Source organism: Carettochelys insculpta, chromosome 8, assembly GCF_033958435.1.
Source record: "Carettochelys insculpta isolate YL-2023 chromosome 8, ASM3395843v1, whole genome shotgun sequence".
Classification (NCBI taxonomy): domain Eukaryota; kingdom Metazoa; phylum Chordata; order Testudines; family Carettochelyidae; genus Carettochelys; species Carettochelys insculpta.
The window spans coordinates 42,424,118-42,441,863 of record NC_134144.1 but is presented as its reverse complement, the minus strand read 5'-3'; the positions used below and the strand labels follow the sequence as shown (position 1 = coordinate 42,441,863).

The following is a 17,746-nucleotide window of genomic DNA, read 5'->3' as shown; positions in this document are numbered from 1 at the left end:
CTATTCTGATTTAATATGTTGATCTAGAAAAGGGATACTACTCTGTTAGGAGGAATTTGGGACACCCAAGAGTGAAGATAGAGTAGTAAATGCAAAAGGTCCTAATGAGATTAGAATCATGGACTGAAAATAACCAACTGACTCTCAATTTGTTAAAGTGCAAAAAACTAACCCATCAGAAATAGCACCCCCACCATGCAAATATCCAAGAGGAGGAAGAATCCTGGCAAGCAACAGTGTTAAAAGTGTCCTGGGAAACAGAATAAGCATCTAAAGTAATAGAGCTGCAAATAAGGTCAATGAGGTTTTGGGCTTCAGACTTACGTCATGGCTGATGTCCTGTGAAGATTAACATTGTGAAGGGCATTCACAAGAAAGTGTTGGATGATGAAAGACAAGAAATGAAGGAGAACAGCTTTTATTCAATTTCTGCATTATGATTAAACAACTACTTTTGCAATTATAATTTCATTTTTAGTCATTTTCTGCCCCCTTGAACAGAAATAGATCTTTTTAGCCCTTGCCTCAATCCTCATTAGACATTTAATTAAGAAGAGTCTTCCCAGTCTGAGTGTTGAAGGAAACACTTATAAAGGTACACTTACTCCAAAACCTAGTATCTTGCCTTCAAATAGTGCTTCCACAAGTGACGCACCAGCTAGCAAAAGTAGCTAATTCACTTCAGGTTCCCCCAAGACTGTATCTGGAGCTTAACTAAGAGAGACCTAAAACACAAACCAGGCAATTTCACTTTCTGAATAATTTTTGTGGGTGAAATTCAGCCATCTACAGAGTGTCAGCCCAAAGTTTATGAAGTAATTCCAAGTTTAAGTGGAATTAAATAGCATATAGGCCATGGATTAGCCTCATCTATGCAAAGATGAATTTCACCCATAGGAGATATTTTGAAAATAAAGTAGTCTGTTTCCTTTTTCAGGTTTTATTCCATTAAACTTCAGACCAGTCTCCTTACCTCAGAGAGTTGAAGTGAAATATACAATGCAAACACTTGATAACTGCATACTTTGTTAATCTCTCATACACAGGGAATCCAGACACCAAAAACGAGTTTTGTTTAGTTAAGGAGGAAAGCCTTGTATAATAACTTTTTCATGGCATAGGAAACTCTTAAAACAAGTTAGGGTAGTTGGTCCTCAGCAAGAATTTGTATTGCAAAGAGCTGTCTTCTTTTGGAAGAAGTGCAGCCAAAAATCTGTCTCTCTTTCTCCCCAAACTGAATTCTTGTCTGTGTCTATGTACAAAGTATAAGGCAGTGGGGATATAGGACTCTTATTTGTAAGATTAATGACAAAACTGAATGATGTCTTGTGGTACAGAAAGAGTTTGGGTCACATTTTCTTCTGGTATATTTATCCCAGGTCCCCAAATGCCCCCTCAAGGATTGGATAGCTCAAAGGTCTGAGCATTGGTCTGCTGAACCCAGGGCTGTGAGCTCAATCCTTGAGGGGGCATTTTTTTCTGCTGTCACTCCACTGAAGTAATTACAGTCATACCAGCAGAGAATTAGGCTGTTTATCTAACATATGTGTGTGTGTGTGTGTGTGTGTGTGTATGTATATATATATATATATATATATATATATATATATATATATATATATAGATGTGCAATTAAAATTTATGTCAGATGGCTAGAGGTCGAGAAGGTATCCCAAAAGTTACTTGAGTAAAAGTTCAGCTATTTTGAGGTGGGGTGCGAGGGGGTGTACTTAAGTATAAATCACTGGTGTCACTCTGGAAAACTGCTTGGCTACATCTACACTAGAATCATCTATCTATACAGAAGTTACCATTGGAAGAGATGTTCCAGCAAAACTTCTGTCAACAGATCACATCTACCCATAAAAGCAGATAGATAATCTTTTGACTCACTCTGTTGACAAAAAGTGCCCCCCAGAGCATCTACACAGCTTTCTGTCAACAATTTCTGTTGAAAAAGCACATTTTGTTTTTAGATTCTCTGCGAGTTTTGTTGACAAAAACCCAGTTTTGTCTACAAAACTTTTTAGTCTAGATGTAGCCTTTGAGTAAAAGTATACATGAACGCACATGCACACATGTCACATCTTGCTTGTACTGAGTTATTCAGAAGTGAAGGCAGCTGCACTTTTACTCAGGTAACTTTTCGGGTACTTTATCCATGTCTGCAGATGGCTAATAGATGGGGCAGAGGTAGTGCAGCAGTCTAAGGCCACAGCAACACTACAGTGATCTGTCTACAGAAGTTACAAAACTTTGTTGACTGATCGCATTTGCTTATAAAAGCAGGTAGATTTTTTGATCCTCTCTGTTGACAAAAGGGCCCCTGGAGTGTCTATATGGCTTTTATGTCAACAGTTTTTGTTGACAAAATGCATTTTGTATGTGCACGCTTTTTGTAGTTTTGTCTACAAAACTCACTAGCGTAACCGTAGCCTAAGACTTTTTTTCCCCTAAAGTATGTACTAGTTTCTTGTCTTTTGTCTAAACTTTCTTCTTAAAGGTGCAACTAATAGTGTTGGCTAGTATTTTCTGTATTTTAAGATGTTTATAACTTCCCAGCCTCTAACCATTTCTGGCTGAAATTTCCCATGCCAGGCTTCTGGCTGAGGTTGAATTTTGTTTGGAAAGTTCCAATTAAAATAGTTAAGGTCCTCTCAAGAATAAAATTAGAAGAAACATGTTTTGCCCATGTTAAAAAATTCTTAGTCATTTCACTGAGAAGCTCTGGTACTTCTACTCTTTTTGAGCAAGCTCATTTAAATTTGGCTGCAGGGGAGGGTAGTCTGTGTCAGAGATATAGCTTATGTTGTCCATGTGGAAATCCACACACAAAGGCCAAGTTATAAATCTTTGAAAAATCTCAACTTGCATATGCTCAGAAGAGGCTTGTTAAAGGTTAGCAGCTGAGATCTGTGAATATTTCCTCTGTACTTGGCATGCTATAGCATGCGACTGCAGAGGCTGCGCAGGACTTTCTCTGCAAATACTATTAATGGCTGATGTCAGTCACTGTGACACAGCTTGTTGTGTCTAAATGCAGGGAAACTATGCTTTGCTGGTGACCAGGAAGCTTAGAGGAGAAAGAGGGAGTGACTTCACTGGAATATAGAGTGGGAAATCTGAGCAATGAGGTGTGGGGAAGGCATGAAGGGAGGAGATGAACAGGTTGTAAAATCCTGGGATAGGGTGGCCAGTGGAGGTGGGGAGCGGGACAGGAGTTGGATAGAGGTGGAGGAAGAGGAGGAGGTTGGGGTGTATTTCAGCGCAGAGGGAAAGGAGTGCAGAAGCCAAGGAGTGGAGTTGTGAAGGACCAGAGAGATAGTGAGGCATGAGATGAGGGAATTGTGTAGCAGAAGAAAGAGATGAGGCAGGAACCAACGTGAAGGGTGGCGGATAGAACCTCAAGGGGTGGAGGGTCGAACCTGGGAGTGTTGGACAGAACAGAGAGTTAAAGGTAAGAGCCTGGGATGGAAGTGTGGAAGTGGATAGGAACAGAGTGGCTAGTAGATGGGAAAGGAAGCAGGAGCAGGTCTGTGACAAAAGTGAGATGGGAGGGAATGATGTGTAGGAACAAAGTGGGGCTGGGGCAGGACAAACAGGTAGGGGAGCAAAGACAGGTTTGTGTTTATAACATTACAGCATCCTGGCCATGTCCACATTAGCACAAATCTTCGAAATGGTCATGCAAATAAGGATAGGATAGGAATAGGGGGATTTCCTGCTGATAGGAATAAGGGGATTTTGAAGTTGGCAGGGTCCTTTGGAAAAGGAACCCTGTCTGGATGAGCCACACAGCAGTGAAATGCAGCAATTTCGAAGATCCATGGCTGGCGGCATGCTAATGAGGTGCTGAATATGCATTTTAGCACCTAATGAGTAATCTTTGAAATGGCCATTTGCATGGCCATTTTGAAGATTTGTACTAGTGTAGACGTAGCCCCTCTCTTCCAAATCTTGGAAATTAATCCAGAAGTCCTGATTCTTAAGTTCCTCTGTGAAATCCACTGAAAAATCATCTCTCTCATTCCTCATTAGAGCCTGGACTCCTCTCTAGAATGGTGGTGCTCTGTACTGTTTGTTGTGATGGAATTTCTGGGGTTTATTCGGTTTTCTTTTTCTAGGATTTCTATTGATTCTGTAGCTGTTTTTTTGTCACTCTATAATCCCAGGGTTTTGCTGACCTTGCTGACATTCATAATCAGTGACTCTGCTACACAAAACAGTTTTAACAATGACAGGACATTATCCAAAGTTGTGCAAAACAAAACATGTTATGCTATTTATCTGCTCCCCTCTTCAACTCTCAGGATGAAACCAATGTTTGATAAAAGAGCAAGGAACAAAATTGCTGGGGGTGGAGGGGAATGTTCTCATGTTTTCAGCAGTGAATACAGAGTAAAATAAAACAAAAAAAATTGATAGTGGCCATTGAATATGCATGAAAATAACTCACTTTTCATTTCCTTTGTACAAAAGGCTTACTAAGCTGTTTGTTTGCATAGATGGTTGAAGTTTGAAGAAGATGTAGAGGATGGTGGAGAGAGATGGAGCAAACCATACGTTGCCACTCTGTCACTTCATAGCTTGTTTGAGTTGAGAAGTTGTATCCTGAATGGTACAGTTCTACTGGACATGAGAGCTAATTCTTTAGAAGAAATTGCAGGTATATGGATATTTTATACCAATAACCTTTCATGACAAATATTAATGTTGGAAACTAAAGTATGTATCGTGTACCAGAGAGCTTTTGCATAAAAATCAGTCATGAGTAGAATTATTTTTTCTATATTTAAAAAAAAACTATTTTTCTATATTATATAAAAACTAAAATAGGAGTTGAGCAGTTTTGTAGTAAAATTTTATAGCTAACTTTGCATAAGTTGTAGGACAGGTGCTTAATCAGGGTAGATATGTTCCACTCCACTTCTGCCAACAGAGACTCAGAACTTATATATATATATATATATATATATATATATATATATATATATATATATATATAAAAAATTATAAATTATATCTATAAAATGTGCTAAGAACCATAAAGACATTTTATAGTCATTAATCACAAACAGACAAATAATCTTAAACATTCCTTACAGCATCTACAGTTTTCCATTATTCTGAAGTAAGACAAAACCAGTTGAATGGGATAGTTTCCAAATTTACAAATATGCATCTTTTTTTGAGAACAAGATTGAGAAATTTTGTTTTCTATTGTGCATTGTCTAGAAAGTTGTAGACCCATTAAAATAAGATCTTAGAAGGAAATTTTTTTATAATTATATTGAAAGTTGCTCCCATCAAGGTATAGAAAGCATCTGTAGGAAGGAAAATGTCCTGGGAGTTTCTCAGTTGTATACTGTTTATGTGCAGCCTCACAGTAAACATTTCAGATTATAGGTCTTGTACCCAATTGTTATTAGCTATGTCTACAGTAGAGAGTTTTGTCGACAAAACCCACAGAGCACCCACACTACAAATGCGTTCTGTAGACATACTGTTGACAGAACTCGGCACTTTTGTCAATAGACTTCTGTCTCTCCCCCATCTAGCAGAACGTCTGTCTCAACAGAATCTGTAAACAAAAAAGCCATGTGGACACTCTGGAGCCCTCTGTTGACAGACAGTCTGGCCGCTCTCTGTCAATAGAGCAGATCGACCAAGCAATCTGCTTTTGTGTGTGACTGCTGTCTGTTGACAGAAGTTTTGCCAGAAGAGATCTTCTGAAAGTAACTTATGGCAACAGATTGCTGTAGTGTAGACATAACCACTGTGTTTGTGCTCTCCGTGCGGGGGATAAAGTCACAACTCTCAGCACAGCTTTAGGGAGTACCATGTACTATTCCTTTTCATACTGCTAGGAACATTCAGCCCTCTGTGTCTTCTTAGTTATATACCTCGTATGTGAACATGCTGACAGGAGTAAGGAGGGAATGGACTGGGAAGAAAACCAGAAATGGTATAATTCACATAATTTTCACTTTGGGGGAAAGAGGAGAAAATGGAAGTTTCTTAAGTTTGAAAAACCACATTTTATACAAGTCAGGGCAATCTTCGATGGAATTTATTGGGGGCAGATAGGTATGTGATGGTGACAATAGCAAGGGATCACAGGGAAAAATTAAGTTATTCAAACATGTTGGATGTATGTGAGTACACAATAAAAGACTGGGGTGACTAGTGTACAAAGAGCAGAAAAAACAATATGTTTAGAATAGAACGAACCAAGAATGGCCATGAAACATTTGAGATTCAGGGTTTCTCCCCACAACTCAATCCCTAGATTCTAGAGCTTTCAGAGGTTGGAACATCATGGAACAAGCAAGATCAGCCTTTGGGGCACCTCTTGTCCCTTTTGTGTGATTCCAGCTGGCTGACGCTTGGAGCGGCAAAAGGCAGACCAGAGAGGAATCTGCAAGTTTGACTCATTAAAATTATACAGATCCAGATGTCCATCACCCTTCCACTGAAAAATTAAATAACCATTAAACTATTCTACATTCATCAGCCAGAAATGCATATCTGAAACAGTTCTTGCTTTACCTAGGACTGTGGGTCTTCTTGCTGTCCCCTGTCTCCTTGCACTGCCAGTCCATCAGGCACTCAGGTATTCTTTCCTTGGCTAATGCCAGCCCTTCCTTCACCAAGCAAGGGCAGAAATCCCAAATTCATTTGAATCGTCAACTTCTCTTTGATATCCAGACACTGACACTTGTGTCTCACAGAATTCCCAGATCCTCTTCACCCAAAGGTGCAGTGTGTTCCAGTTAATTGGTTTTACCATAAAGCACTGCTTGTGTGAACCATGCAGCACTTGTGAGCATTTACAGCAAAGCAAAAGAAGGTTTATTTAAGTAAGAATAAAGATTTAAGTAGAAACAAGAGTGTGGTGGAAACAATTGGCTGCATAATACAAAACAACCTTATAAACACAAACCTGGAGCTATGCTTATCAATAGTTCCTATCCAGTAAAGTAGATTTCCCCCTCTTCTCTCAAAGCTTAGTCTGTTGCAGAGCTGGCTGGTTTCTCAAGGAACCCAAATGTTCATCCAAACAACCCCCCGCCTGGGACTCAGAGACTTGACAAGCGATGAGTTTTCTGTAGATACTTTACATATTATTCTTTATGCATAAATATCTGGTTAGACATGTGGTTGGTTTTGTGCATTTGTCGCATATGACTAGGTGAGAGTTGCTTGAAAAGAACAGGGGACTTATTGCCAAGGACCCTATGTGTCACAGAACCGTCTCAAAGATTGCATTTTCACCCTACTTCAGAGATGAGGATCAGGCATAGGGAGATGAAATGGTGGATTTCAGCCACTCAGAAAAGAAAAATCTAAGACATAAAGCACCCATCTGCGAGAATGTTACAGCAAAGTACAGTACAAAAATTATGAGGGCTTAAAATGTCCGTTAATTTGCTTCAGAGTTCAAAATGGGAGATGGTACCTTTTGTTTTCTATAAAGGGAAAAGCAATACTGAGGGAACTTTTCCTCACGCACCAGAAGGGGGTATAAAGGAATTGGATTTACACACAGCTGATAATCTGTTTAAGGTCAGATGAGCTTCGTTATAGTAATCTGAATGAAGCACCAAGGGAGATGTTATCCGTAGGGTCTTAAGATCATATGTAGACGTTAAAGTTGGTTGGGAGGAGTGTGGTTGCTGTTGGCAGGAGGCATCTGTCTCAGGTTTGTGTGTCAAAGTGGTGTGAGATACTGTAAACCCAATCTACAGTCATTATTATGGTTTTCCCCTTCTGTGCTAAGGACACATTCTTCCATGGGCTGAACAAGAACATCAGGATTTGGCTTAATCTATGTTACTATTGTAAAAGGAGAGGGGTCTGTCCGTCCGTCCATCCCACCCTGGCTGGGTCCCCAGGGCTGGAACTGCTGGAGGAGCTCCGCACCCCAGCCGGCTTCTGGCCCTGTGGCTGCTGAGATTCCCATGAGTCCCCCGTGCTGGAGCTGCTGGCTCCTTGCCCTGGGGCAGCTGGTGAAGTTCTGCACCTCTGCCAGCTCCTGGCCCCAGTGCTGCTGGGATTCCCCTGGACCCAACCACATCCCTGGGGCTGGGTTTGCTGGTGGAACTATACATCCGAGCCGGCTCCTGGCCCCGGGGCTGCTGGGTCCCTGGGGCTAGAGCTGCTAGGCTACCCCCTGCCCTGGCCAGGTCCCTGCGGCTAGAGCTGCTAGGCTACCCCCTGCCCTGGCCAGGTCCCTGGGTCTGGGGCTGCCAGGCTTCCCTTGACCTCAGCCAGATCCTTGGGACTGGAGCTGCCAGCAAGCTCCCGCCTTGGTAACCACCTCAAAGGGGCAGGCCCTGCTAGTAATGATAAAACATGAATGTGAGGGTAGAAGTGAGACTGACAGTTTGCTAGGTCACAGGGGTACACAGATGTGGTGTCTGATTACTACATCTAACAAAACTTTTTAATATTTTATTGAGATCACTTGTCTTCCATCCGGTTTTACTGTTCTGGTTACTGGCACTGTCTCACTCAAGCTGGAAAAACCCAGCTTAAAATGACAACCCTGTTGTCAACCTCAGTCAGGTTAATGCCCACTCTTAGGAATGGTTTCAGACTGGTGAGCTACAAGACAGCTGCAGAGAAGTAGCCAAGTTAGTCTGTATCTTCACAGAACAAAAAAGAAGTCACGTAGCACTTTAAAGACTGACAAAATAATTTATTAGGTGATGAGGTTTTGTGGGGCAGACCCACTTCTTCAGATCTGGAAATAGCACTTTCAGATTCCAGATCTGAAGAAGTGGGTCTGCCCACGAAAGTTCGTTGCTTAATAAACTCTTTTGTTAGTTTTTAAAGTGCTGCATGACTGCTTTTTTGTTTTGTACAAGACAGCCAGTCAGTCCATCTTCTTAATGAAGGAAGTGTTCCACCTCAACATACATTTCTTCATGAACCTTGCTGAAGTAACATTTATCAGTAAGGAATTTTTTGTCAGCTTTTTGAAGATATATGATAGAAGGGTCACAGTGCATTTGTGTTTGTAGTCTCTGGAGCAATAGTTGCTGTCACTTCTTCTTTGTTGTATTCATGAAACTTTTGAAGTCACAGCATTAGTTTGTTCTCAGACTGTTAATTTTCTGTTCTAAGATCTTTCCCAAAACTCAAGTATAATGTAGGAGCAGCAGGTCTCATTACTCATGTAGTCCTCCCTCAATTGGTGTCTTCCATGGGGATTATATTACAAGGGTAGATTGCTGCTTTTAGAACTTGTAATTTTAACAGTTCTCTATCTGACTATCTTTCTTAAACTGCTTTGCAAGTTGTTTCACCTCACACTGAGGGCATTGTTCTGTAACTCACATTTGTGTCTGCCAGTCTGTCCTGGGGTTTTCTTAAGAGATTTTCACTCTTACAAATAGAGCTCCTAATCTATTTGATGAGAGATGCCCTTCTCTTATTATAATTGTTTGAATTGCCATAGTACTGGAAAGCCCCAATCTAAATCAAGTTTCAATGTGCTCAGCATGGTACAAATACACAGGAAGATATACCCCAGCTCCTAAGAGTTTGCAAACAGTTGAAATAAATTAATGTGGCAAACAGAAAGAGTTGAAGAGGAAGAAGGAGGTTTAACAGAAATATGATCTATGTCCACAACTCAGATACTTTCAGTAAATAGGAGAGATTTTATTTTCCTATGTTAAAAAATATCCTGGACCTAAAGTGTAATTCTGAAATTTGTACTTACTAGCAAAGTCTTTAAATTCTCTCTTACTAAATAATTACTAGTTGTTGTAGTTCCATTTATGGCATACCACATGTTGGAAACATTGCTTTGATCCTAGAAATGACAGGAGTTCTGCTTGTATTGGATAATGTGGACACTTAGTAAAATTAAAAAGCAGTTCCTCGGTACCACAGAGCATCTCTAAATAAAAATGTCAGTCCTGTCTTTTCCCTGCTGTCTTGGGTTCTCTTGTTAGGTGTTGGCATACTTTTCTTCAGAAAATTCTTCAGTATTTGCAGTATTGCCTTTTATACATGATAGTACTAGGCCAGGGCAGTGACACTCACACTCCTATTTAGTTTTCCCATTTGGTTTGGGTAGAATGAGCTTTCGAAGTCAGGGGGGTTGTTTCGAAAGGCCCTGGCTACAGAGGCATTGTGCATTTCAAAACCAGCAGTTTCGAAGCACGTGGGGCTGCAATTATTTTAATGAGGCATGGCATACTCATTGTCTCATTAGCATATTCTGAAGTGCCACATTGCCATAGCCCCTCCATAGGGAACAGAGCCTATTTTGATATGAGCCATAGTGCATCCAATGGCTCTATTTTCAAATAGGCTGTATATGTGTAGATGATGTATTTCAAAACACCTAAGTACTAGTTTGAAATCCATTTTTGTGTGCAGCAGTGTTATTTCAAAATAAGCTATTTTGGAATCGTTAGTCTGAATTAGTTTATTTCGCAATAAGGCTGCTCTGTAGACATCCTTAAGACACGTCACTGATAGTAACAAGTAAAATTGTTATAGGCATACGTTTTCATTTTTTTTTTTTTTTTGTTCCTGGAGACTGTATTATGCACAAATACTCATGACAGTATATTTGACACCAGAAATCTTGCTGTCTTGGCTATATTCCTGCTTCCAACTATCCTTTTGTAAATTCAGCAGGTCTTTCTATCCTTGAGAGTTTCACGTAACCTGAATTGCTAGATTGTGATCAAGGGTTTTTGTCTTCTTTAGCCAAGACTTCATCCATAGTAACACTTCCTTTATTCAATGAAGTAGAATAGAGCCCTAGATCCTTCCTTTATTTGAGTATACATTTTAAAGACCTTCTTAACGTGCTTGAGATAAAATCTACAGGTGAACAGTGACTTTAATGTTGTTGCACTAAGCAGGCTTTCAAAACATTTGTGGCATACCCCCTAGAAACTTTTGTTAATTCTGCATTAAAATATTGGACCACGTGTTGTGATGGGAATTTTCAAAATTCCTTTCTTCATCATTTCCATTCTTCATTATACAGATCAGCCTCCCTGGTCCAGCACCCTCAGGACCTGAGCACACCCAGACCAGGGATTTTGCCAGACCAAGGGTGGACAAGTCTGCCCCCCTGCTGGCATTCCAGCCTCTGCTCCAGGGCTCTCCTCCCCACTGTCCCCAACTCCCCACCCTGCAATTTCCCCATCTGCCAACTCCTGGCCCCAGCCACCCTTTCCAGCTGCAGCTTACCTGGGGGCAGCTTCCTACGCAGCCCTGGATGTGGCTTCCTAGAGCCTCCACTTCCCGCTTGGCCTTGGCAGTAAGCCACCGCTCCCTACTCTGGTGTTTCTTGCCTGGCCCCTGAGATGAGCTGCCACTGCCAGGCCAGGGGATTTCCATCCAGCCCATGCCGTGGTTTCCCCAGGCTGGCTGCCCACCTGGCCAGCCCTGGCCACTGCTCCTGGCTTGGGGCAAGGGTCTCTCACTGCAGCTCCTTGGTGGCTGCTGCTGGCTTCCCTCCCCCATTCTTGCTGCTAGGCCAGCTGTGCTTGCTGTGGGCTCCTGTGCTCTGTCTGGTCCCTCCTGCCCCCATCCCCAGGATTCTCTGGACCTGCAAGATCCATGGTCCTGCCAGGTGACAGATGTTACCATATGAGAGACTGCTGGATTTGGGAGTTTCAGCCTGCACTTTGTTTAGTGTTCTGATTTTGTGCCTATTTTAAAAAAAATCTGTACAGCTGTGAGCGTCTTGGGGGAGGGATCTGTTTGTGCCCTGTTGATAAAGTATGATACATATCAACAGTGCTGTACAGTAGGGTTTCAACATTCGCGAACTTAAGGTTCACAAGTTCAGTTATTTATGAGCAGCTGCTTCCCGGGGGCTTCACGGAGGGGAGCGCCAGCAGCTGCCGATTCCCCTGGGGCTCTGGGCAGGAGCTCTGGTAGCTGTCGGTTCCCGGGGATCTGGGGTGGGGAGCACCAGCAGCTGCCACTTCCTGGGGCTCCAGGGCAGGCTGCCATATTCGCGAAATTCAGCATTCACAAGGGTTCTCAACATGGAACGTTGCGAATGTTGAGCCCCTATGCTATACTATAAATTCCTTTGAACTGGGGTAGTTTTTTGATCATTTCTTGTGCAGACCAAGAATCTGTCAAACAAATAGTGTATTTTGGAACTTGTCTTTTCAAGAGGTATTTGACAGATGACTGTTGCAACAGCCGATTTAGAAAACCACTCTACTCTGTTATTCTTCCCATTATTTCAGTTTAAACTGGCAGATAAAACTGTTCTCTTTTCATATTTTGATTTAATTTCTTTAGATCAATACAATTCTCAGATTACCATCTTTGTTAACTAGCCACAGGATGAACTCAGAAGGTTCTAGCCCTCAGGATATGATTTTCTATTGTTTGTCTCCAAGACTTTTTGGTCAGCCTTTGGTGATGGTACTTTCTTTGCTGCCTGAATCTCTTGTCTTGCAATTTATTTTGATTGCACGCAGTGTGTTTTAGGCAAACAGCAGACCCCTTCAAATAAATAAATTTATTCAACATGACCTCTGTTGTTTAGTGGTTTTAAAATTTTAACTTTTCCGTAAATTCAAATCCAGTTTTGGTTGTCAGACCCTCCCTACTGTTACAAAAGACAGCCTATGGATTGTACCATTATATTCTTTAGAGAGTTCATATGGTCCTCATGCTGGAATCTGCTCTCTGTGTAATGTCTCAGTCCAGTTAGTGAGGTCATTGGGATTTGCAGCATCTCATGGCTGAGTGTGCAGTTTCACTCTTTGCTAATATGATTTAAGCTTTCAGTTTGTGCAATTTGTTTTGCATGTACATTTGCTTGAGTTCTAGGCACCAGTTTCCATTTTCTTTTTGATTCATTTTAGGCTCCCCTTTCATATGCAACTTATTTGAAAAATTGCTTGTGTGGTGGACTCATTTTGCATATTTATTTTTTTCCTTCTGACAGCACAAACTTGCAAAGAGGCTTTTTAATACTGTGTTTATGATGCGCATTACCACTAGCATGACATTCTGTGAACAAGCTGCTTAACTCAGACTTGGCACTGCCTTTGTCTTTAATTCTTTTCTTCTTTCATTCAATTTGCACCCCTTTCACCAGCTTGATTTTTACTTTTAACTAACATTTGATCACCTCCAGATGCAAGTATGGTTGGCAAAGCTGTACAGCTTTGTCTAAGGGTTAACTTTGTGTTTCTTTGCAACCTTCCAGTAACTTTGGCACTGCTTGTTTCCACGATAATCATGAATTAGGGAATCTGTCGTATTTCCAAAATTACCTGATTTTGAAATTTCAGCTCAGTTCCATTCAGTGGTTTTATTTCGTGTCTGTAACCAGAACAGTGTTCATAAGCTTTCATTTTTCAGGCTTACAAAATACATATTTAACCCCCTAATGGAAACACAGCATTGTCTCTGTACGTTATGGGGTACATGACACAGTCCTGAATTTCATGGCACTAGAGTCACAGCTGTGATGTTTTCCCCAGTCTATGAGTCAGAAGTTTGTTTCACTTTTATTTTCTGTGGACTTCACTGCACTCATTATTGAGCAAAACAACCGATTCTTAGTCTAGTCCTATTGCAGTCCTATTCTCTCACCAAAAGAAATTGGTCCAATAAACAACAGTACCTCATCCACCTCATCTCTCTCCTACCCTAGAAGGTAGCAAGCATCATTTCCCCATTTTACAATCAGTAACAGAGATGTTGAAAAAAGTCCATTTTAGGGAATGTTGGGATTAGAACTCATCTTTCTAATTTACTCACTCACACTGCTTCTTAGAATGAGCATATCAAACCTATGTTTTTAGCTAACCTATTGTAATCACAATTGTAAGCACTAGACACATTCCCTTCCTTGAGCCTGAAACAAAACCCTGAAATCCTGATCTCCAATATCCTGCTGCTGTCAAGAGGTTGAACCTCTCCAGTCTAGCACCCTTGGAATCTGACTGGTGCTCAATGAGAGAATGTGCCAAACCCTTGGAGGTCAATAGCAGCATTACCACCACTTCCATTGCTTACTGGGCTATTAGAAGACATTTAGGGGTAAATTAGAGCTGAATAGCAGCACAGAGCACTGAGAACGAGGACTGTTGGCTTTAAACAAACTTTATGAGATCATGGGAAACTTGGTCACACCCAGGGCAAGTGGACATTTGGCTAACTAAAATCTTGCTGGACCATGGATGTTGCCAGATGAGAGGATGCCGGACTAGAGAGGTTCAGCTTCTAGTAAGTTGTTGTGCAACTCACTGGAAAAGTGCATGTTTCCTCCTCCTCTAGTGGCTGACCAACCTAGAGAGTAACAGTCAAATGGTAGAAGTATGCGTTTTGGTTCTAGGTTCTCGATTCAAATTCTAATGACAATTCATGTGGGTACCTTTAAGGCTGTCCATGATAGAATTTGCTTTTCCATTTTTAAAAAAGAAAAAATGATTTTCTGCACTCACACATAGATAAAATATCCATAAAATAGTTTGTGAGGTTAAAAACCTCATTTAATCTCTTGATTATGGCATGAGAGACAACAAAACCTAGAGATTCCACTTTCTGATCACATGTTTAGATGTTTAGACTGAATGGGTCACACAACGACAGGTTAAAAAGTTGAACTAGCTTCACTAGACCTGTGGAATCCTTATGTTTCTTGGGTCTAATTATCTGGTGCTTCAAACTGGCATAGCTCCTTTGAAAACAATGAGGATGGGCCAGTTTACACCAAAAGAATTTGGCCCTCTAATCTAGTGGACTTCAACTGTTCCCAGATTCTGGACAGAAGAGAAAAATGGAGTGGCAAAAGGCTCTTTGGGTCTTAACCTTTCCTTGCTTACTGCTACAGGGGACAGGCTTTGGGTATCTAATCAATGTTAGCTGCTATTTTGGAGTGTTTAAAAATTAGATAGTTGATAAAATATTACTCACAGTTACTCCAGTGTAAATCTAGTGTTTCTCCAGTGACAAAAATAGAGTTGTTACAGAGCAAAATTTGTCTCTTTGTCATGTTGTCTGAGAACAAAATGAAGATGTTTATTATTCCTGTTTTTCATCTGACATGAGAGCTGCTTATTTTGTCTGTAAGGAAAGTAAGAGTTTAAAGTTTGTAGAAAATTATAGGTTTTTCAGTACAATGAACTATTGCTTTGTATTGCTGTTCATGGAAAGAGCTGAATTATACACATGTGTAGCCTTCACTAGCAAATGTAGAATCTGAAACTGTCAGGGCCTCAGACTTCAGAAGTGCTTTTGGGGAACTTGGGCAGGTTTGGACTTAGTAGGCTTAGATTTTCAAAGCTTCCTAAGGAATCTGGATGTATTATTTCCTTAATGGAAAGTCCAGATCCCTTAGGTGACTCTGCAAATCTCAACAATTAAGGCCCTAATAATAGCAATTAATAAAAATTAAGGGCCCAGTCTGATTTCCAGTAAAAGCTACTGACTTCACTCATATTAATGGTTCATATTTGTGCTTTTGACTTGATCCTGTTCCCAATGAGATTGATATAAATATTGTATTTACACTTCAGTGGGAGAAGGATTGTGCTTTTTATTCTCTTGCTGTGTTATGTGGTTGTTAATCCATTATCTAATGTAAAGTTGTCTATTGTTGCATGTTTTACTCTATTATAAAGTGTTTCTTAATCACAGGATTGGGTTATGCCCAGTGTAAAAAGAGTATACTTTAAATGAGTCTGACTGGGGAGAGATCTTGAAATTAAATGTAAATGAATGGTTTAGAAATTCAAGTTGCTTTGTCTTTCTTCAGAAACTGACCAAGAAGAACAAATTTTCTGTGTAAAAAATAAACAATGTATTCTTTGCTGTTTCTTTGTAAACCAAAATTTTCTTACTGACAAAAGCCAAAAGGGCTTTAAGCTTCAACAGTGTCAACATTTCTCATGCCCTGCTGCACTGTCATATCCATTAACTGCAAATAGCAGTAGAATAGACTTATTTCTATGATATTTCTAACTCTTCTACACAGTTTACTTTTCAAAGACTTGCATATTGGAGTTGTGGTATTGTGTTGAAAATTCCACTTCCTGATGGCTACATCTACACTTAGAGAAAAATTCGAAACAGCCATGCTAATGGCCATTTTGAAGACTACTAGTGAGGTGCTAAAATGCATATTCAGCACCTCATTAGCATGCCACCAGCAATGGCACTTCAAAATTGCCACTTTTTTCTCTCTCTCGGCTTGTCTAGATGGGGGTCCTTCTGTAAAGGACCCTGCCAACTTTGAAATCCCCTAATTCCTGTCTGCTGACATGAAGCGTGTGGCTGTGGGCTCATGTTTGTATGTCTTTCTTTCTTTCCTATTAGTGCTGCGAACACATCTACCCATTACAAATAGCCCCAGTGTGGTTCTGTGTCTCACTCTGCTAGCTGAGCACTTGGTATTTTTTAATATGCTCCCTGGTGCCAGCTGCTGCCCCACCACATCACATGGCAGCAAGGCTGTTGTGGGGGTTGAGCTTATATGAGAGTCTGAGAAACTTCTCAGCAGTTTACATTTGTGCAGGCCCCACCCCTTCATCCTCCACAGGCACCACGCAGTCGGGGTCTTTCCTGTGCTCAGCCACATCACAAGGGTAGCACCTGACCCAATAAAAGGATATACCTGCCATTCGGTGCTGACCATGCTGCCAGGCAGAACCATGTGTTGGCTTGCACATGGTGAAGGCTTCAAGGCTGGGAAAGATTTTCAGGGTCTTGATACCACCAGGGGGACTGCTTCAAATGGCCCCCATCAAAAATATTTTGAGGCCTTGCTGCTGGTGGCGGGGGGGAAGTCTTCCCTTGTGGCTAAGAATTTTGGGGCCTTTCTGCCATCCAGGACTACTTCAGCTGCCCACCTGCACTGAAACCCACCATGCTACCCACCACAGCAAGGACACTGGGGGCTAGCTGTGGCCAGAGGGAAGTCTCCTCCAGTGGCTACAAATTGTGGGGCTTAGCTGCCACCTGGGGGGAATGGTTCACATGGTCCTTGCTGAATTTTGTAGTGTCACTGGGTATTTTATCTAAGTACTTATTTAATCCTTTTCATTCTTTAGCTCTTGACCACTATTAATGACTTTCAAACATGCCTCTGGTTATGACACATATTTTTTTTATTTAATTGTCTTTTCTGCTTGCTTCCCCACTGCATTTACTAGTTGACATGAACCTGTTTCAAGAACAGACTAGAGCTGTCTGAATTCTCAGTACAGCAAGTCTCTGACTCAGCTCATTACATCACCATTTCTGAGCCGCACAATTTCTCCTAATGGATACGCAAGGACATTTTGTGCTAAAAATGTGGCTGATGTACTTGATCTTTCTTTTTCCTCGTTAGAATTACTACTATTGCCAACAAGAGTTCCTCTCTGACCAATTAAATGTATCAACTCAGCAGCTGCTTTTCCATTAAAAATGAGCAATGTTTCTTGAATTTTTCTGTTAGTGGATTTTGTGCTGAATCTTTTCATTCTAATAGCTGCATAATCATTTATACTGTTTTGGCTCAAATTCCTCCCCTTTCTCCATATAGTGGGACTCATCATGAGCAAATGGATCTGCTTGCAGGATTGGGTCCCTATTTATTCATTGTTTCTGAATGAGGTGGTATTAGTTTTGCTGTATGTACTTATTTGAAATTTCTTTCTGCTGTTTTATTGAAAGCATTATCAGTGCATTGCTTAGTAATATAAAGCCAGACTGTGATCTCGTGTAGGTGTGTGGAGAAAGGGGAGGGAAC

At 41.0% G+C, this 17,746-nt stretch overlaps 1 protein-coding gene across 2 annotated transcripts in view; it reads left to right on the top strand.

Moving 5' to 3' along the window:
- The window catches only part of SLC4A10 (solute carrier family 4 member 10), a 199,365-nt gene that overhangs the window by 95,846 nt on the left and 85,773 nt on the right, over nt 1-17,746 (top strand). For both annotated transcript variants that reach the window (XM_075001902.1, XM_075001901.1), the window contains exon 5: nt 4,506-4,666. In XM_075001902.1, the coding sequence (XP_074858003.1) occupies nt 4,506-4,666 (161 nt within the window). The remainder of the gene's footprint in view (nt 1-4,505; nt 4,667-17,746) is intronic.